Source organism: Macrotis lagotis, chromosome 5 (assembly GCF_037893015.1).
Source record: "Macrotis lagotis isolate mMagLag1 chromosome 5, bilby.v1.9.chrom.fasta, whole genome shotgun sequence".
NCBI classification, from domain to species: domain Eukaryota; kingdom Metazoa; phylum Chordata; class Mammalia; order Peramelemorphia; family Peramelidae; genus Macrotis; species Macrotis lagotis.
In genome coordinates, this window is record NC_133662.1 from 174,586,534 (window position 1) to 174,608,901 (window position 22,368).

Below are 22,368 nucleotides of genomic sequence, written 5' to 3' on the forward strand. Positions count from 1 at the left end.
CTGTCTGTCTGTCTCTCTCTCTCTGTCTGTCTTTCTCTCTCCCTTGTCGTAGAGCTGCCGGGTCTGGGCCCGCCGGGCGCCCCTCCTCGTCTCCCCAGCCCCGGAGCTTCTCCGCGGCGGTCCGGCCGGGGGGGGTCTCGGGCCCGGGAGCGCTCGGGGCGGGCCCGGCCGCCAGCCCGGCCCCTGGGGGGCGCGCCAAGCCTTCGGAGCCGGGCGGGCGGCTCTCACCTGCCCCGGGGCGGAGGGCGCGGGGAGGAGCCGGCGGTGGGCCGGGCCGGGCCGGGCCGAGGGCGGGCGGGAGCCGGGGCCAAAGCCGGGAGCGGCTCGGAGCGCGCGGGGCCCGCGCGGCGCAGGCTCCGGCCCGAGTCCGGCCCGCGGGGCTGCAGCGCGTGCCGGCGGCGCCCGCGGCCCCCATGGCCCTGAGCAAGGGGCTGCGGCTGCTGCGCAGGCTGGAGCCCCCGGGGGGCGGCAGCTCCCTGCTGGAGGCCCGCGGCCGCCGCGACTGCCTGCTGTTCGAGGCGGGCACCACGGCCACGCTGAGTGAGTGCGGGGCGCGGGGCGCGGGGCGCGGGGCCCCGAAGCCTCTGACCGGGCGGCGGCGGGGCGGCTCCCCCTGCGGGGCAGCGCGGGGCGGGGCGGGGCCGGGCGCGGGCCAGAGCTCCCGGAACCCCGAGAACCGGGCGGGGGTGAGGGGCCGGCGGGGCCGGCGGGGCCGGGAGCGGGTCCTGGCCGCGGGCCAGCCTTCCGGGGCTGACGTGGTGAGTGAGGGGCTGAGGGAGACAGAGAGACAGGACAGAGAGCGGGAGAAACTCACACACACACACACACACACACACACACACACACACACACACACACACACACACACACACACACACACACACACACACACACACACACACACACACACACACACACACACACACACACACACACAGCCAGACACACACACACACACACACACACACACACAGCCAGACACACACACACACACACACACACACACACACACAGACACACACACACACACACACACAGCCAGACACACACACACACACACACACACACACACACACACACACACACACACACACACACACACACACACACACACACACAGCCAGCCACACACACACACAGCCACACACACACACACACACACACACACACACACACACACACACACACACACACACAGCCAGACACACACACACACACACACACAGCCAGACACACACACACACACAGCCAGACACACACATACACACACTGAGACACACAACACAGTCAGACACACACACACACAGTCAGACAGACAGACACACACACAGCCACACACACACACACACACACAGACACACACACACACACACACACAGCCAGACACACACACACACAGCCAGACACACATACACACACTGAGACACACAACACAGTCAGACACACACACACAGTCAGACAGACAGACAGACACACACACACACACACACACACACAGCCAGACACACATACACACACTGAGACACACAACACAGTCAGACACACATACACACACTGAGACACACAACACAGTCAGACACACACACACAGTCAGACAGACAGACAGACACACACACACACACACACACACACACACACACACACACACAGTCTGAGAGGAGAGAGACAGAGAGACACCGACCTGACCTGTCTTGCTTTGCCTCCCTACACCTGTTTTGGGAACAAGTAATTGGGAGATGCCACAGGTAGACTGAGATCCGGAGGTGGGGCAGGTGGTGGGAAGGTATGGAAACCCTGGTCCTCCGGATCAGTAAATGCAGGCTGAGGAAAGCTCCGCACACCTGCGGGCACAGTTGGGTTGCAAAGACTAGGTCCTAGCCAGCACAGTCAGGTGGGCATCCGGACTTTTGATGGCGTCGAACTTGGCTTTGATCGCTAAATACCGTCATTTAAGTGTCCGTGTCATTCTGGCATCACTTCCAAAGTGGCATTTGTTGCTAAACACCGAGGGCGGGGGGACCCAGCCGGTGCTTCTAAGTGTTTTAAAGCTGTCAGGAAGTTTTGGAAAACTTATTCTCCCTCCCCCCAACAGTAGATAAAAGTCCGAGACTGTTCTTAAAAGTCTGCCGAGGGGGGGGGCAGGTGGTGCAGTAGTTAAAGTACTGGCCCTGGAGTCAGGAGTACCTGGGTTCAAATCCGGCCTCAGACACTTAATAATGGCCTAGCTGTGTGACCTTGGGCAAGCCACTTAACCCCGTTTGCCTTGCAAAAACCTAAAAAAATAAAAAATAAAAAAAAATAAAAGTCTGCCGAACTTGTGCATAGATAAGTGACTGTAGGATGAATGGAGTGGGGAGGGGGTCTTGCTAATTTCATTTGCACGCATTTGGTTGTACCATTTACAAATACTTTCATATGTTTATGAGTTATCTGGCCAACTAAACTGTAAACTTTGTAAAGGTACTATTTCTTTTTCTTTCCTTTTTTTTTGGTTCCATTTCTTAAGTTACTCTTTTTCTCTCCGGAAAACTATCATTAAAAAGTAGTACTGTCTTTTTGTTTTATTTTGAGGTTTTTTTTGTACTTACACATTTTTGTTTCTTTTGTTCCATGAATTTAAAATATGTAGTTGGTTTACCTCAATGAAAGACAAGCTGCTCCTTAAGGGCAGGGACTTTTCTTTTTGGTATTTTTTAATATTCCTGTGACCTAGGACAGTGCTTTTCATAGGATAAGTGCATAATAACTATTTGTTAAATTGAGAAACATGTCTAGACCTCTTCAGGTTCTTCATATCTCAGTTCCAATCTGATATCTCTTATGTTCCTCTAGAGAAGCCCAAATTTGACCATTTGGTAGTGTCTCAAAAGAGAAATAACAGAAATTTCCATTCCAAGTTTGACTTACATAAATATTTTAGGTAATTACTTTTATAACTTTTTATATAATTTTATAATTTATGATTACTTCATAATTTTTATAATTTGCACATTTAACTAGGGTTACATAAAATGACTTCTAAAAATGTATAAATTTGTATTTACATTTAAAATGTTAAGATAGGCCTTTGGAGGAATGAGAGAAGTAGTTTTACCACAGAGTAAAAGATTCAGAGGTAAACATTAAGAACCACATAAGATTTCATTACCTCAAAAGTGAAAAGCTCAGTGATGATTTGAAGCAACAGAAGGTACATTTTTCATTAGGAAACTAATTATGTAATTATGCCTTCCAAGGTGCTTTCAAATCAGTAAGTCAGATGCCAGAATATTTTTTTATGATAAAAGAATTGTATAACAATCCAACCAAGTCATATGTTCTTGTTTTTCTTTTTTTTAGTCTTCCAAATTTGTCATTTAATCTACTATTGTTTGTTTTTGTTTTTCTTTGGAATCTTGGGTAGAATACTTATGGTACATTATCTTTTTTTTAAACTAAATTGAATTAAGCTATTTTAAGAAGCTTTTGCAATATTTAATTGGTAATACTAGCTTCAAAAAGGTTATTTATTTCTTTATACTACCCTGTTAAGGATAGGAATATTCTTTTCCTAGGGAAGTTGGCTGTTTAATCTTTTGAAAAAAAATACAGATTGATTAGTCACTTCAATGTGTTTGAAAAAATGATTTCTTCCCATTAAAAGTATACATCCCTACAGTTTACAGATTGAGAGTTTTCTTTGAGTTTTCCTCTCTGAGCAAAGCTAGAATGGTCCCACTTTTATTTTGTAATTTAATTTCTTTCAATGAACAAAACTAAATTTTTTCCCCTCTCTCGGTAGGTAGAGAAATAAAGGACAAAGCCCTTATAAATATGCTTAAAGAAAATGAAGTCCCATAGGGTACACCCATTTAAAAAAAAAGAATATTTGATGTAGAAGATTATGCTAGTACAATCTACTTGCCTCTGTTTTGGGGCACTTTCAGGTTTCAGAGCAATGTCTTCTTCGGCTTCAAGTGATAGAGTTTTGGAGCACCTTTGTTTTGTTTTTCTGCTCCTTGCCCCTTGGGTTTGTAGCTGATGAGCTCAGTTTCAGTACAGGACTAATGAAACCACTGGCATTGATTAGATTTCCCCTAAGTGAGCTCATTTCTCTCTTCTACTCCTAATCCTTACCAGTTTCTTGCAAATACAGGATGTTGGTTTTATTGGAGACCAGGTGAAAGTTGAATGAATCATCTTCAATCCATCTAATCTCATTGAAGGACTGGTTTCAATCATCAGCTCTCCCAGACAGTAAATTAGTAAGTAGCATGTCTTTGGCTTTTATGGAGGACCAAGTAACACAAAGCAAAGGCAGTATTGTTTAGTGCAGAGAACTGAGTCTTGGAATGAAAAGATCTGAGTTCTGATCTCTATTCTTTCACTTACCAAGTCATGATGAGCAATTTATTGCACTTTTTTTTAAGGTTTTATTTTGTAAGGCAAATGGGGTTAAGTGCCTTGCCCAAGGCCGCACAGCTAGGTAATTATTATTAAGTGTCTGAGACCGGATTTGAACCCAGGTAGTCCTGACTCCAGGGCCGGTGCTTTATCCACTGTGCCACCTAGCCACCCCTTTATTGCACTTTTTTAACATGGTTCTTTCTCTGTAGTCTTAGGCAGATTGGACTAAATGATCTTTTCTCCTCAACATTATCTGATTCTTTCATCTCAGGGGCATTTTCCAAAGATTTTTCATCCAGGGCTCAAGATATGATCAAGATCTTGACTTGATTATGTAGTTTTTTGTTTTTAATTTAAATGTTTTATTTGTTGTTTATCCAATTGCATGCAGTGGTAGTTTTTACGTATCATTTGTTTTGGCCAGGTTTCAAGTTTTACAGTTCTCCCCCCCCCCCCAAAGCAGTCTGATAGGTTTTTAACCATGCTAAACATAGGTCACTATTGAACATGTGGTTGAGAGAAGAATCAGATCCTAATAGAAGAAAGAAAGCATTAAAAATAATAAGAGAATTTTTAAAAATCAACTAAGCTTTGATCTTCATTTAAACTCCACAGTTCCTTCTCTGAATATGGATGGCATTTTTCAACGCATTTACTTGTAATTTTAAGAATATATTCTAATAAGATGATCAGTCCCTAAAACTACTTGAGAAATCTGTCAAGAGATATTTGCCATGGTCCATGTAGCCAATTATCAAAACATGATTGTTAAATGTTTAAAGGTTAGACTCAAAAGCAAAATCTTTTATCTAGAAAGAAGAAGCAGATGCTCTGATTATAGAAGTTGCTAATTGAATGTAGAAAAAAGGTATCAATGCACTTAAAATCGGAGGAGCTGGATTCAAGATTTGACTAGGTTAAGTGTGAATTTGGGTAAATAATAACTTCTCTGGGACTCAGTTTTTTTTTTTTTTAAATGAAAGGATTGGACTAGATATCTTCAAGATACATTCCAGCTCTAATTCTGGTAACCAGTGTTAAAGTGGAAGGACTGGGTTCAAACTCTGATTGAGGATTATTAGCTGTGTGATCATGGGCAAACACTTGGCCATCTTTAAGCATCCAGTTTCTCAGCTGTACTACTGAGATTAATAACTGTAGCACCTACCTCAGAGGGGTAGACTAGTCAAAATACCATTTGCTTAAATGACACAAAGTGTTTTGGGTTTCTCCATGTATATATGTTTGTGCATATATTGTAGTATGTATACATGGACTGGTACCTAGATGTGTACTATTTTATTTTGCCAATTACTTGCTGATTTTTGTAAGATTTTGAGATGCACATTTTTCCTACCACCCTCCCCATGACCTTAAGCAATCTGACATGGGTTATACAGGTACAATCATGTTTGGCATATTTCTATGTCCGATGCATAAATATCAGTTGTTGAATCCAGGAGCTCTTTAAGAACTTTTTTTTCTTGGTAAATTGGCAATGTGAAAAATCAAATCTAGTGAGTCACTTTCCCCTAATAGATAATTTACAAATAACAGATAGATTTTCTTATTTGTATATGGTGGAGTTGAGGCAGCGAATTCCCTACACCAGTTTTTTGGTGAGGTATTTTTTAAAATCATTAACCTGAGAGGAAAAGCTAGATAGGGTTAATCTTTCTTTGCAGCTCATTTAAATTTGTTAGGATAGGATAATGTGCATATCTGGCCTTGGGCAGCAAAGTTTCCCTCCACCCCCACCCGGACTGTCACCTCCGGAAGCGACACCTCTGGATTTCTCTGTGTTAAGAGCACAAAATCCTGCTAGCTACTTGCTCCCAGAAACCCGTTCCTCCCCCCCTCTTTTCCCCTAGGAGTTCTCTTGCTCTGTGTGGGAGTGTTTGTGCCTCCCAGATTTGGTATTAAATCTGTCCACTGGGGGAGGGGCCTTGAGCTGTTTAGCTAGGTTAATGAGAGAATGTCCCCAAATTACTTTCCAGCTTCTGGGAAGGTCCTGGGTAAACAGGCAGGTGCCTTTTTTTCTTTTTATCATACTTCTCTGTTTGGAGTCAGGCTTCATTTGAATTAACAAAAAACGGTTATAAAGTAGGAAGAGTAAAAGCTTTGTCTAGTAATGTGGCTGTTGCCACCTTCCCAGGGTTTATGACTCAGGTAGTAGTTCATCTGATTGGTGCCTTAAAGTTTCACCTATTCAGAAGCTCCTGGAGCCTTCCCAGTGTATCATCATTCCGGTAAAGTTCCTGCTATAAAGATGGGAAAATAAGGTGAACAGGGCGGGACAGACCTATTTCAGTCCCAGGAGAAATGGAATTGTAGCTTCAGAAAGATCTGCCTCTTTTCATTGACTTTTATAATCTTCTTTACAAGCACTTTACAATCTCTAAGGTTTATCCTTTCCCTAGTGGCACAGTCGAATTCTGTGGTTCCCTATTGCCCTAGATTGAAACATAAAATCCCATGGCCATTAAAGGTCTATATAATCTGTTCTCTTCCTATCCCTTAATCCCTTCCTTCCCTCTCCTGTGACACTGTTCTTGCATGTTCTCTGCTCATCTCCCAACTCTGTACATTTTCCTTATGCCTCTAACTCTCTCCCTCTTCATGTTCTTTTCCTGGATTTGTTGGGCTTCATTCAATCTCAGATAAGGCCCCACCTTCTACCAGAAGGCTTTCTTGAATCTAGTATTCCGCTCTGAGATCATTGGAAGTACTGGTCTTGGAATCAGAAAAGACTCTTCCCCCTGGGTTCAAATCGGACCTCAGACACTTAGTAGCTGTGTGAGCCTGGGCAAGTCTCAGTTTCCTCATTTGTAAAATGAGCTAGAGGAAGGAATGGTAAACCATTCCAATATCTGTGCTAAGAAAACCCCAAAGGAGTCATGAAGAATTGGTCATGGACATCATACACACACATACATAGATTATCTCCATTTTATCATGTATGAGCTCCTTGAGAACAGGGACTGGTTTTCTGTCTTTCTTTGTATCATCAGCCTTTATTTAGCACGGTGCTGTCACATGGAAGGCTTTTAATAAATGCTTGTTGAGTTGGACAATCTTGTCAAAACTGGGTTAGTTTTTCCAGTTTTCTTTTGTGTGAAATTCACCTGTAAGAGAGTGATACAAGCCTCTATGGGCCCTTATTTTGACTCAGGATTGTTCAGAAATCATTTCCTTGGATTGACTCCTTTTAATATCAGTTCATTTGGCATTAAGGAAGATTTGGTCTTCCTTTGGTCTTAAGTTTGCTCAACAAATTGAAGTATGTCTATCCCAGAGCAGAAAGAATGGTGTAAATTTGTGGTAAAGCATCTAGACATGCTATCCTTTTCCACAAAAGAAAATGCTTTTGAAGAAATGGATCCCAGGGCAGGGAAGATCAAGCATCTCTTGTCTTACAGAAGAGGCTCATAACCTTTTGAAGAGCATTTTGAAGAGCTTAAAAAGAAGTGTTGAGTTTTCTCTGAGTTTGTACTTTACCTCTAAAATAACCTTCCTGTGGTTTTAGCTGTCTTGACTCCCCCCTGAGGATGGCTGCTGTTGGAGTACCGTATTTCCCCATGTATAAGATGCACCCTTTTCCCCAAAAATTTGGGGTCTAAAAAACTGGGATTGGCTTATACAGTGGTTGCAGATATTTTTACTTGCATTTCCTGCTTTTTCATGCTTGTTGTCTTTGTGCTCATTATCTTGTATTTGTTACCAGTGTAACATTTTGCCACATTCTGCCCAGAAATAACCCCAAAATGATTTTCGTGCAGTGCTGAATTCAAGTTCAAAGTGATCCAGTTTGCAAAAGTGAATGGAAATCGGCTGTTGAACATGGGTTTGGTCCTCTTCTAAGAAAACAATCGAAGACTGGATACAGGAAGAAGAAACCCAGCAAGAAGAAACCAGACTGAAAATGCCTGGGCAGAAGACCATGAGAGGCAAAACAGGCAAATGGCCTGAGTTGGAGAAGAAAGCGAAGAGATGGATTGAGGAGGAAAGGACAAGTGAAATTCCTGTGTCCACCAAGATGGTTCAGCAGGAGGCCAAGAGAATTTCTGATGAAAAAGAAGTGACTGATTTCCAAGGAGGATACAATTGATGCTTCAGGTTCATGAAACAGAATGGACTTGAGCATGTGTCTGTGCACCAGACTTGCTCAGGGAGAGCTTGTGGTCCACCCCAGGCCAGAGCAGAGGCAGGAGAGCAGTCAGAGCTTCTCCTAAGACAGTGATTCATCATCAAGCACAGATAAGGATGAGCTAATGGATGGGAGTTTTGACAGTGATGAGAAGTTGTAGGAATTTCATGATGAATAAAACTTGAGTTCAGTAACTTTATGTAACACATTTTTTTCAAATGTTGGGTCCCAAAATTAAGGTGCATCTTATTCATGGGGAAATATGGTAGTTGTATTCTTCCAACCCAGGATAGGATAGGAAGGGAAAAAATTTGCTGTACTCCCCTACAATTCCAGCTAACCTTGGATCTGGAAATCATCCACTCCAAACCTGTAGCATGGTGTCTCTTAGGGTTTCTTGGCAGGGTCTTTAGGAGTGCAGCTTACACTAAAGTACAAGAAAGGAATTAGCCTTGTTTTCTTAATCTCCATTTGGTCCCTGAGCCAAGACAAACTAAGACTGTGCTGGTGATGGTATCTGCAGTTAATGAAGATGAGCAATAAAAACAAATCTCCAAAGAGGCTCCATGGTTCTCCTATTATAGCTGTGTTGGAGCAAAGGAAGGTGAGCATAAAGATGAGCAAACCAGTGCTCATCATCTCTCCTGAGTAAACTTGATAGACAAGTCATAGTGTGTGGAGAGAAATGAGAGCTTGAGGAGGAAAAATCAACCCACCTGCATCTGCCTGTACAGATGCCTAACTTTTTAATCAAATCTGTTCTATGAAGTTTTAGAACCAGGCTTCATTTTCATATTTTAAAAAGCACAGCAATCACAGCTCAACTTTGCATAGTACTTCGCAAATTACTGTTCAAAGTGTTCTCCTAGCCACCCCTCTGAGGTAGAGTTTTCAGGTAATCACTGCAATATTCTTTTAAATAGTATAATGGATTTAAGAGATGACTGGGTTTAATCAGGGATGGGAAATATTTTTTCTGTCAATGCCAAAACTTAAAAGTTAGCTTGCTATATTTGGTCAAATATTTAATTAATTCACCCCTAAAAAAGCCCCCAGATTTATTGAATTTTGAGTCTTTGTGTTACCTTGGCAGCACTAGACCACATGACTTCGAGGACCTTACACTTCAGCTTGTACATTCCCCACCCTTGGTTTACATGCAACTTTTCAGAACTGCCTTTTCTGTTTAAAGGGAGGTATATTTGTGGGCCCATGAAAATAAAATTTGGGGACTTTTTTGCTAATTTTCACCTTCCTCTTTGCTTCTATGTTTATCTTAGTTTTTTTTTTACTAGCATATTTATATACATGCTTTACTGTTTACAAAGAGATTGCTATATAGCCATCTTCTGAATATGAATCTCATTTTCCATATGAGACAGACTCAAAGGAATTAATTCCCCCGCTAGTAAGTGGCAGAATTGTAACTTGAAATCAGGTTAGTCTTCATTGCATCATGAATGTTTTTTGAAGACAAATAATTTGTTTTTGTCAGGGAGTTATTAATAAGTAGTATTGCTAAAAGCTCCCCAATAGTGGATATGAGCAAACTGCAACACATAGTTAATTAAGGAATTTCAGAGAACAGGAATAAAGATGTCACCTGGGACCAGAAGAGAACATAGACAGGTAGCAAGGGTGAAGAAGGATGACTGATTGATGATCACTCCACTGGTATCCCATTGATGTCAGGAAAAACCAAGGATGACTTCTAGCATATTGGGTCAGACTTCTGTGATAAACTTTACATTAAGACATGGCCAAATGTCACAAGAAATTATGGGCAGATGTGAGTGGATTAAAATCTATATCACTAGACAATATCCAAATCAATGGAAGTATTAATAAGAGTATTTCAATTGTAAATGTATTTTAGTTAGTTTAGTTTCCTAGAAAATATAACTTAGGTTAAGTCAGCAAAGGTATAACTTTGCTCATAATAAGCATGTAATGTTCTCTGAAAATTTGATATCATAAAGAGTTTTGTTTTTACAGTAAAAATGGGAATTCTTCAACCTTTCAAGATAAGTAACCTGGAAGGTATCTGATAACAGATTGCCCAAGGAATTGCTTTTGAATTTATGGACTACTGGTGACCTATTTCTGAAAAATGTTGACCTTGAAAATCAATATGGTCATCAACCCCTTCCCCCATCCTATATTGCTTTCCTTTTGAAAATCTACTGCATTATACTCTTGCAAAGGATAGGAGGTAAAATATGCCCCATCACCCCTTGGATCTTGATGAAGATAGTCCAGGACTCCAAATCCAAGAGACATGACAATAAACCCTCTACACGAACTAACTCACTCTCTCTCTCTCTCTGACTTTGTTTCCAGTTCAGACTCCTGTGTTGTCACTGAGGGGGAGTAATAATTATGGAGAAGGGGCTTGCTTTTCCACCAACTGGTGATCAGCTGGTCACTGACTGATAGATAATGACCCCAGGAGTGATGGCACCTCTTTCTAGCATCTCTTCTTCCAGCTTAAACCCAATAACCATCCTCCTAGGAAACAACTCACGTGGAAATGTGACCTGGCAACTGTTAATCTATTCCCATTTCAGCAACCACAATCACTAAAGAAAATTCAGAAAAGAAAATTTCTCATTATCGTAGTTTTTTGTCAAATTGTCAAATGATTCAATGTTGAAAATGGTTATGTTTTTAATCAGTGGGAATGGACCTGAAAGATGCATAACAATATACTTTGCACCCTAATGTATCCTAAGGGCCATAGGACTGTTCTTTCTTATTTACATCTGAAACCTGTTATATTATTATCTTCTCCCCACTGGAGAGTAGGGACTGTCTCCCTTTCTATTTGCATCCTCAGCACATGTTCTTTTATTCATTCAAGAAGGATTTAGAGAATTCCACCCTTTGCTCAAAAGAGGATGAAATGTTAACAAGTATGTCTTCTATTGCCATAGAAAAGCATCCAACTCATTAAAAACAACAAGAGGTGCCACAAATAAATTTTTCCTCAAAGGCTGACAACTCAGTGGGATGAGTAATGGTCAAACTATTTGGATAGAGGTAAGCAATAATAACGAGCACAGAATAGTCAGTCCTAGTGTTTAATGAATCTATACACTGCTGGCATATAGTGAGAGAGCTGAATGAATCCACCTATATAGAAGAGATTTTCATTTCTCTAGTGTTTAAAGCTTCTACTAGCACTTCTCTAACGACTCTAGGCAGTACAAATGTCATTATTTCACAGATGATTTTCATCTTTAATCTATTCTTTTTTTATTAAAGATTTTATTTGAGTTTTACAGTTTTTCCCCCCATCTTACTTCCCTCCCCCACCCCCCATGAAAGCAATCTATCGCTCTTTACTTTGTTTCCATGTTGTACATTGACCCAAATTGAGTGTGATGAGAGAGAAATCATATCCTTAAGGAAGAAACAAACAGTCTAAGAGATAACAAGATCAGACAATATGATATGTTCTTTTTTCTAAATTAAAGGGAATAGTCCTTGAACTTTGTTCAAACTCCATGATTCTTTCTGTGGATATAGATGGTATTCTCCATTGCAGACAGCCCAAAATTGTCCCTGGTTGTTGTACTGATAGAATGAGCAAGTCCATCAAGGTTGATCATCGCCCCCATGTTGCTGTTAGGGTGTGCAGTGTTTTTCTGGTTCTACTCATCTCACTCAGCAGATGATTTTCATCTTTAAAGGCAATGTGATGTAGTGATTAGGGAGTCAACTTCAGAATCAGGCCCTGTTTCTTTTATGAGCTTTACAGGTCATTCAAACTCTCAGTGCTTCTAGCCACCTCAGAATATAAATTGCAGAATTGTGTAGAGTCTGTAATCATGAAGGACTCTTCCCCAGGAATTTCTAGATCACTGAAATCCTAGGACCAGATGAAAAGAAAAATCTATAAATGGGAAACCGAGGTTAAGGCAAGGAAATTGATTTGCTCATGGTCAAAGACAGTAAGCATCAGAGTCAGAATAAAGACACCATCAGTGAACATTTAGAATATTCTTTTCTGATTTAATTGGGAGATAAAGCAGATGGGATTAACGCTACCAGATCAAAGCTTTCTGAAGTCTGTCTGCCTATCTTTGAGTATCTTCCACAGCATTTTCTACTAGTAGTAGATACTTAGACCTCTATTGATTTTGATAAAAAGAGAAGATAGAATGTGTACACCTTCGGGGTTCTAGAAAAGATTTTTATTGAGTTAATGGTGGACTGACCTTGTTGAACTAAATTAAGTTTAACTTGTGTGTTAATCTTTTTGATATGGTATAGATAATTGTCCTTCCAAGTGGAAGAGATTAAAAAAACCCCCAAAACAATCTAGTCTTTACTTCTTACCAATAGAGCTCTGATTTGGTGGCCTGCAAAGAGATGGTAATCATGAAGGGATGTGTTGCCTGTCAGAATCTGTTGGGTAATTTAAAGTAGACAGGTACATCTCTAGAGCTCTCATTCAGACCAAAAGATTCTTTGGGCCCTTTGTATCTGTAATAGCTCTGTAGCCTTTAGAGTCACCTGTGGCTAACTGACATCAGTTGTTGGAGATCTGCAACCTTTATTGCTGCTCTGGGAGATAAACAAAGGAGGTTTTACCTTCATTGTAACTGAGTTCAAAGAGAGAGCTTTCCATTTCTTCTTTTTTAATTTAATAGTATTTTATTTTTCCAATTATGAGTAAAGATAATTTTCAGCACTAATTTTTTTTGAAAGATTTTGAGTTCCAAATTTTTCTGCTTCCCTTCCTCTCTCCCTACCCTTTTAAATTATCCTGAGAACAGCACAAGAGCTCTCTGAGGACATTCCGAGTAGAAGCTTCTGTACCAGATGATTTCACTTCATTTGGTTTTCATTTAAAGGATTTAATTTTTAGTGAGTTGGGTTCTCTTAAGGTTTTTTCCTACTGCTGAAGAATGTCCATTCCCAGAGCCACACTAGGGGCTAGCCAAATAAATAAGAAAAGGTCAATCTATTAATGATGAGCCTTACAAATATATTAATTATTAGAAATGAGTATTGTACATGCTGTATTTCTCTAATCTCTTTTTCCCTTTTACATTTTGATTTATTTATTCACTTATTTATTATTATTTATTTTTACATTCTGTTTATCTAGAGACAAGGCCTGCTTGATTAGAGGGATTCAAATTGTTTAATTCTTGGTGCTGACTTTGTTTCAATTGTCTATTCTCTATTGACCATTCTCAGATTTCTTTACCTTCTCTCTCTCTCTCTCTCTCTCTCTCTCTCTCTCTCTTTCTTTTTTTTTTTTAAAGTTTTTGCAAGGCAAACAGGTTAAGTGGCTTGCTCAAGGCCACACAGCTAGGTAATTATTAAGTGTCTGAGACCAGATTTGAACCCAGGTACTACTGACTCCAAGGCCAGTGCTTTATCCACTACGTCACCTAGCCACCCCCCGAGTGATATTTTCTTGAAGGATCTCAGCTTCTTCAGACTACACTATAATCTAAGTAACCACCTTGCTCACCACTAACATTATGACAGAACATGACAAAATAAATGACTTTAGAATGAGCAAAAAGTTGAGAAGTTGTGAAAGCTGCCTCTCAGGGCATGAGATTGACCTTCCCAAGCCAGACAATGTGAAGAGAGCAGGCAGACACAGGGAATAGGCTGCAGAAGGAATACTAGACCCTCTTCCCTGCCCTTAGAGATGTTAAAAAAAAGTGTGTGTATGTGTATATATATGTAATTATATATATATATATATATATATATATATATATATAGTCATGGAGCCACTTGTCTAAAATCATATCTAGTATGTGTTAAAGGTGAAATTTGAACCCAGGTCTTCCTGGCTCCATGGCCAACTCTACCTACACCATAATGCCCTTTTTTTCCAGTTCTCCTTACCTTGGGTAAAATAATGTGACAGGGAGGGAAAAAAAATCATAATTTGCCTTTTAGTCTCCTGGGGAGGGATTCATCTAGAAATCTTGATAGATTTTTAAAAATTATGGTACATTTGTGACTTTCTAAAATATGATGGATTTCCTTCCTCATGCCACCGCTTAAATACCAATTTGCTTTGTAAATGCAATAGCAATTTAAGCTAAAAATTAGAAGCAGGGAGGAAGGTATTTATTAAAATGTCACAAATCATGCCAAGTCAAAAGAACCCTCAGCATCTTTTAAAGCTGCTCCAAATACCTTTTAAACTCTTGGACTCCAATTTCCTTTCATCTCACTGGTACTTTCTACTCCCCTTTTAAAAGTCATTTGGGTTGCCTTTGGTCTTACTGCTTCCCTTTCCTGTGGCTTAACTAGCACAAGACACTGAAGACTGCCATACTATATAATTTATAACAAGGTCAGCTAAATATTTAATACTGGAAAAATATGAATTTTTTCTTAAAGAGACTCCTTGGTATTATCTACATTCTATAATATCCCTATTGAAGGGGAAAATTATGTCAAGTGGAACAGCTAGGCTCTCTTCTATGGGATAAAAGATCAGAATAATATTAGATAAGTATCAGTCAGTGCTCCTAGGTCTGGGCAGAGGATTTGGTTTCAGTTCATTTTACTGAATTGGGGTCTATTCAAATAATAAGTATCTTAATGTTTTTGTTTAAAGTTTAAAGGTAAGGACTCCTGAAAAATACAGATTGAGAGTGACTCCCCCCTTCCCCCCCTCCTCAATCCAGTCCTATGCTGGAGTATCTGTAGTGGCCCTGGGGTTGCTTTCAGCTGTAGGAGAGTAGCCAAAGGGTCAGCTTCACTCATTTGATAGCATTTGTCTTTGTAAATGGGAACATTTTCAGCAGAGTTCTCTGAAGGGTTACCATTGCGTACTTCTTCCACCGTCACACCTGCCATCAAAATCTCTATGACCACACCATGATCTAATGCAAATAACTAGGAGTCTCCTATTTCAGAAACACCTACTTGTACCCCTATTTGTGCAATGTGATTTAACCATTTATTATAATGAATGAATGCTTATTTCACCATGATATGTTACTTGTATTGTTTGTATAGAGAAGAATAACTAAAAACATTGTGGACTGATAACTTGCTGTAATCTAATGTAGTAATGTACATGTAGTTTATCCTTAACATTTGTTGGAAATATATATGATAAGTTGTATAAATGTATAAAAATACAGAGAGAGAGGGAGAGAGTGGACTTTTTTCCTCATCCACCAGTGACTGGATCCCTTTAGCAAGGTTTGTAATTCACCATAGTGAATCTAATAGTTTCAGTGATTCAATTCAATCCAACAGATATTTCTGCTTTTAAAAAATACATATTTAGTATCATGTCAAAGTAGTCAAAAGGTAAGAAAAAAACTACATCTAATCCTTTTGTTGGAATGCTTTATACATTTCCCAGAACTGAACTAAAATAATCTGTAACACTGTTAGTCACAGATACAACCCTGATCATCCCCCCCATACATTAAAAGTTTTGAATAAAACATATGTTCTCATAGGTAGTTACTAGGCTCTCCTGCCACTATACTTGGCTAAGTTCACAAATCTATTGTTACTTCTAGCTTCCTTTTCTACCAAACTTTCTTTCCTAAGAGTAAAATCTTTTGCCACTGTTGTAACTATTGCTAATACACCAAACCCTCTTCAACTATATGGTTTGGCAAAATATTGATCCCTATAAGGGCCAGGGTTCTTACTTCCAAAGTTTTCCCCAATAATGGGACCAAAGTTGAAGACTGACTGTAGCTGTGAAAGGCATCATAACTTCTACCATTTCACATTCTGCTTCCATCACTGCCCAATTCATTCTAGGCATCTCCACTTCTTCTGCATTTTCCACCATCATACCTGTCATCAAAACCATTATGACACTATGACTTATTATTTCTTCCAAAGTTTCCTCTGTGGCCATTATCAGAGTTCTCAGAGGTATTTCCTCCTTTTTGGCTATATGAAGTACTGATTATTTCTTGCTTAGACAAGATTTTCCTCACTTCACAGTCATGGCTATGTGCAGTGTGATATTTTTGAATGACAATCCTAGAGTTATGATTATCAAAAGTCATAAAAGCTTGCTCTTGTCTCCATGATTTCAATCACTTTTGAAATTTCCAAACTGTTCAAACAGTCTCTGAAGTGATATTTCTCAGTGAAGTGATATTCCTCATTCCTGAATACCACCCACAAAGATCTTTTTCATAATTCAGTGTGCATCTGTTCTTTGAGAATCCTCTTAGGAAAAAACATTATTTAGTTCAACAACTCTGCCATCAATTTGGTGGGGTCTTGTATTCCTGGCTGCATTTCCTCTTGCACAGGTAATACAGCCCAAGCTCAAGCAATGCTTGGTATTTGAATCCCTCTTTAATACACATTGTTCAAAATCCATTCTTAGACCCTATCTGTTGACTTGGAATTCAAGCTTCCTTGCCCTTCTTAGACTTGGAGGCACATACCCTTCAGTGATTCCTTTTTGGATGGCAGGAAGGACAAAAAAGCAGACATTTTCTCTCTAAGTGCTGAAGGAAGAAGAGTAAAAAAAGAGGATAGGGCATGAATAGGAGATATTAGATATTAATTGATTGAAGAATGATTTGAGGAAGGGAAAACATTGCCTTTACTCTAGTTGGGTCAAGAAACTTTTTGTTTGTTCTTTAGTTAGCACAAGTATCCTTTAGAGAATCAGATAAGATTTCTTTATCTTTTTCTTTCCTTTTTTCTTTTTCTCCACTTTTTAAAAATCTTATGAGAGACTAGGGGAGGAAATAAAGCTAATTTTCATTTTCATCAAGAAAATAAAATACTTCCATAGAAAGACTTAGTCTGAAGTGACAAAGATAGAAGGAAATAATTAGTGGGAGGCAGCTCTATAAAAGTGGACAGAGCATTATTAGAGCCAAGCTCTGCCAATTATAACCCTTTGTCACTTTGACCCAGTGAGCTCTAGTTTTATGTCTGTAAAAGGGGTATTGATACTGTTATTGTGAAGATTAAATGAGGTAATATGTATTTAAATATATTTTGTAAAGTATAAAAGATAATACAAATATTAGCTATAATCCTTTATTAGCTCTCACCACTACTCTTTCCAGTTACTAGATCAGCAACCTTAGAGTTATCTTTTTTTTTTTTTTGAGGCAATCAGGATTGACTTGCCCAGTGCCACACAGCTGAGGCCAGCTTTTACCTCATCAACCTTGATGCCTCATTTACTGTTTCTACATATAAATCAATTCTATTTTCACAGTATAGCTCCTATTGCCCCCTTTTCTGCCTTTACACATTCACTGTCTAGCCATCATTGGACTGCAGTAGTCTCTTGATTGGCCTTCCTTAAGACTCTCTTATCTAGTCTCCACCAAATAGCTGCCAAAATGTTCATCCTAAGGCCTATGACCATGTCACTCACATTTGTCACTCAACAGAGTCCAATGGCTTCCTATTGCTTATAGCATCATATACAAACGTTTCTACCTATATTTAAAGCCTAATACAACCTAGCTTTCCTCTATGTGTTCAAGTTTATTATAATCTTCATATACTTTATATAGTACAACCAAACTGACCCTGGCTCTTAATTCACATAGGATATTTCATTTGCCTTAGCACAGACTCTCTCCTTTTGTCTGTAACTCACTTTCTTCATCCCCATCTCTTTAAAATCCCTAGTTTTCTTCAAAGCCCATATAAACAACATTTTCTGATCCATACCTCCTGTGGCTGCTTTCAACTTAAGTATTTTCTGTTATTTTCTTGTAATTTTTGTCATTTGTGTTGTGTGTGTGTGTGTGTGTGTGTATGTGTGTGTGTATATATATATATATGTATATATATATATATTTTGCATATACCAGGTTTATTATTTATTTCACACACTAAAATAGGTATATATATTATCTTCCTTGATGGTAAGAATAAACTATGCTTTTCTTTATACCATCAGCTTCTGGCTTTTTTTTTTGAATTATAAAGATTTTATTTATTTTGCGTTTTGCAATTTTCTCCCTAGTCTTACTTCCCTCCCCCCACCCCCCACAGAAGGCAGTTTGTCCTGGCACACTTAATAGGTGCTTAATTAATGTGTATTAATTAAAACTAATAGTGAACTCAAGAGATGGTCTTTAAAATAGACATGATTTGGTAAGCTGGGGTTAATGTTTATATTAACTTTCTGGCAGGTTTTCTTTCCACTGAGTTATGGTGATGCAGGCAATTTAATTGAACTGTCAAGAGAGAACTTCAGTTAGAGCTCTTTTTCCTGTTGATTTCCATGCATATCTGTCAGAGAGTATGGCAAGTGCCATAATCCACTGTGGTCTTGTGGTAAAAGGTTGTTGAGTGAAGACTTTTTGGTCTGATAGATTTTTTTGGTTTGGCCCACACACATTTTTTCTTACAGAGAACAAAAGCAAACCTTCCCCACACTGATAGAAGTATGTGCGAGCTCTGTCCACTTTATGCACCCTTCCTATTTTGAAATTCTACTTAGCCCTGACTAGATTTTAGTTAATGTATATTTTAAAGGCCCATTTGAAGATTGACACTCCTTGGGCTGGACCCAAGCTTCTGAAGCCAGTTCAGCAAAGTAAGCATTTCTATCCCCATCTTTCCTTTGCTGACCTCTCAATAAAGGGGAACCACAATACCAGTTTTCAATAAAAGTCTGAAGATTTGAAAAACAACCTCTCCAATACCTCACTTAGGCTACCAGGTTTCCCAGAAACTCCAGTGTTTCCCTCTTGCCTTTAGGGAAAAGTACAAATAAAAGTTGCTTGACATTTAAAACTGGCATAATCTATATCTAGCCTACTTTTTTTCCCCAGACTCATTCTACATTATTTCCCTTTGTGAGCTCTGTCATTCAGCCACCCTGGCCAGTTTGCTTGTTCTCCATTGACAAAATTCTATCACTTGCTTTTCCCTATTTACAGAATTCTTTTCTCATTGCCTTATCTTTGCCCAGACAGCTCCTTGGGTCTAGAATGTGCTCAGTCTCAGAATCCCCAGATTCTTTTAAGGCTGAGCCTAGTGCTACCTTCTACATTTAGACTATTCTTGATATTTTGGTTACAAATGTCTTCCTCCCTTACTTTGGTTACAAATGTCTTCCTCCCTTACTTTGTATTTAATTGATTACATTTTGTGTTTACTTTTTTACATTTTTGTGTTTACTTTTCTGTCCTTGTATCATTTCCCTCCAATAGAATATACACTCCTTGAGGTCAGTGACTTGTACATTATACCTTTATAGCCCTGGAGTCTTGCACAAAGTAGGTGCTTATTTATTGACTGATGAACTACCCTCTCCTTCCCTTTTTAAAGGCAATTTTACAAAGATGCTTTAAAATTGCTGATCTCCAAACCTGAAGGACTTGCTCTTTTCATCAGTGCAACCATCAGGGACAATTTTGGGGTTTCTGCGATAGAGAATACCATCTGTATCCAAAGAGGGAATTGTGGAGGTTGAACAAAGACCAAAGACTATTACTTTTAATTTAAAAAAAAGGTATCTTATGTAATTTTGCTGTCTCTCATATTTTATTTTTTCCTTAGGGATGTGATTTCTCTTTCAATATATCCAATTTGAACACTGTATAGCATGGAAACAAATGTAAAGTCTATCGACTACCTTCTGTGGGGGCGTGGGAGGAGAGAAGTGAGGTTGGGGGAAAAAAATTGTAAAATTCAAAAAACAACTTAAAAAAAGGAAAAAATAGAATGGCTGATCTCTGTAAAACTGCTGATGGGTATCGGGCAGTTTGTGAGCATGAATCACCTGGTAGTTTAACCAGGAGGATTTAGCCAGAGTAAGAAGATGTACAGTAGCAGAGGTTACAGCATGGCACTTAGGTGCTGGGAGTCAAGGCTGGCCATAAGGGTATAAGTAGCACCAAACTGGCACAGTTAGCAGGGCAGGAATCTAGGACAGACAGAATGGAAAAGTAATCCAGGGCACCAGCAGTCACACTGAATGGAACCTGATCTGCTGCACAGCTCTGGGCTGGCCTAAATGCTTCCAATATACAGGACTTCCACAGAGCATAAACTAGTCCCAGAGACCTGGTTGCCTGAAGGAGAGAGCATAGAAGAGATGAGGCTGGGTATCTGATTTAGAGACTAACAAAGAGGAGCAATGGGAATTACGGTGCATTTGAACAAGTTCCTTTTTTCTATTTGCTAATAGGCCATCCAAATGTGGGTAGGTTCCCTTGATCTTTTGGATCCCTCCATGTGTATGACAATAGAACACCAGACACTTTGTGATTTATGAAAGACACTGTACACAAACAACCTCTTGAGGTATTAAGTTTTTTTATTGCCATTTTGCAGTTGATAAAAGTGAGATTCTCCCAAGCTGAGACTTTTTAAATCAAGAATTTGACAAAACTGAGACTTGAATCCTAATCTTGTGACCCTCTATCCACTATTCTTTATGACACTTTTCTTCATAGCACTAATTTCACTAGCTTGCTGAGAGATTTAAATGTAGATGCTAAGATATATATAATATATCTAGTGTACAGGCATTTGCTATTCTTTTATCTTTAGTCATTTGGTAAGTATTTATTAAGCTACTGTGTGCCAGTAGGCAGCTAGGTAGAGTACCTGACCTGAAGTCAGGTAATCTCTTCCTGAATTTGAATCTGACATCATACACTGTTTGACTCTGGGCAAGCCATTTAACTTGCTTCAATTCTGTAAAATAACGTAGAGAAGGACATGGTAGACCATTTCAGTTTCTTTGCCAAGAAAACCCTAAATGGAGTCACAAAGAGTTGGACAAAACTGAGCAACACAGTGTGTCAGATGCTGTATTCCATGCTAGGGATGAACAAGTAGTGAAACCATTCCTACTTGCAGATTTTATATGCAAATGGGGAAATCATGTATAGGAATACAGGGAACATATAAGTTAATAAATACAATATATACAAACTATATACACACATTACAAGTTAGTTTGGGAGGAAGGGGAGTAGTAGCAGATGAAGGATCAGTAAACTCTTCATGCAGCAGATGATACTTGAGCTGCATCTTAAAAGAAGGAACCTGGGGATTCTGAGGTAGAGGGAAGGAGGGAATGTGTTCCAGGCAGGTGAAAGGGTCAGTGAAAAGATACAGAGATGGGAAATAGAATGTCTTGTCTAAGGAGTAGAGGAAAGGCTAGTTTGCTTGGATCAAAGATGGGAGGGAGCAGTGATGTCCAATGAGGCTTCAAGGATAGATTGGAGTCAGGTTTTATAGGATTTTAAAAACAGAGGTAGCGATTAGGTGTTATAGTGGATAGAGCACTAGCCCCTAGAGTCAGTGGGACCTGAGTATCAGACCTCAGATGCTTACTATCTATGTGACCTTGGGTAAGTCAATTAATCTACTGCCTTGTCACAAACAAACAAACAAAAAGTTAAACAGAGTTTATATTTTGTTCCAGAAGCAAGTAGGAAACCACTGGAATTGGTTGACTGAGGGGAATCAGATGGTCAGATCTGAGTTTAAGAAAAATTACTTCAATAGCTGAATGTAGGAGGATTGTTTTAATCTTCTATTCCATTAGGAGTTCTGAATATTGCTATGAACCCATTTTATGTACTTGTATCTATATGGCGCTTCACATAGTTGCAGAGCAATTAGATGATTGATCTAATCTAGGGTGAGCCAGAAAAAATACACTATAACCTGTTTCCTGGTAGAAATGTAGGGCATAAATAGGTTTTTGGTAGGTTGCCTCAGGATTTGTATCAGTAAAACAATCTTTCCATTTGCTTGGCGTAAACTATTTAGCTGTTTTGCCATCGGCACATCTGAGGAGCAGTGTGTCATAATGGAAAAGCTGTGTTTGGGGGTTCAGCAAATCTTGAAGGTCAGGGTTTCAC

The 22,368-nt window shown here is 39.6% G+C and overlaps 1 protein-coding gene across 2 annotated transcripts in view; it reads left to right on the forward strand.

Annotated features, from left to right (window-relative positions):
- Positions 1–413: 413 nt before the first annotated feature.
- Positions 414–22,368, forward strand: part of SYNJ2 (synaptojanin 2) — a 146,397-nt gene continuing 124,442 nt past the window's right edge. For both annotated transcript variants that reach the window (XM_074187923.1, XM_074187922.1), the window contains exon 1: positions 414–540. In XM_074187923.1, the coding sequence (XP_074044024.1) occupies positions 414–540 (127 nt within the window). The remainder of the gene's footprint in view (positions 541–22,368) is intronic.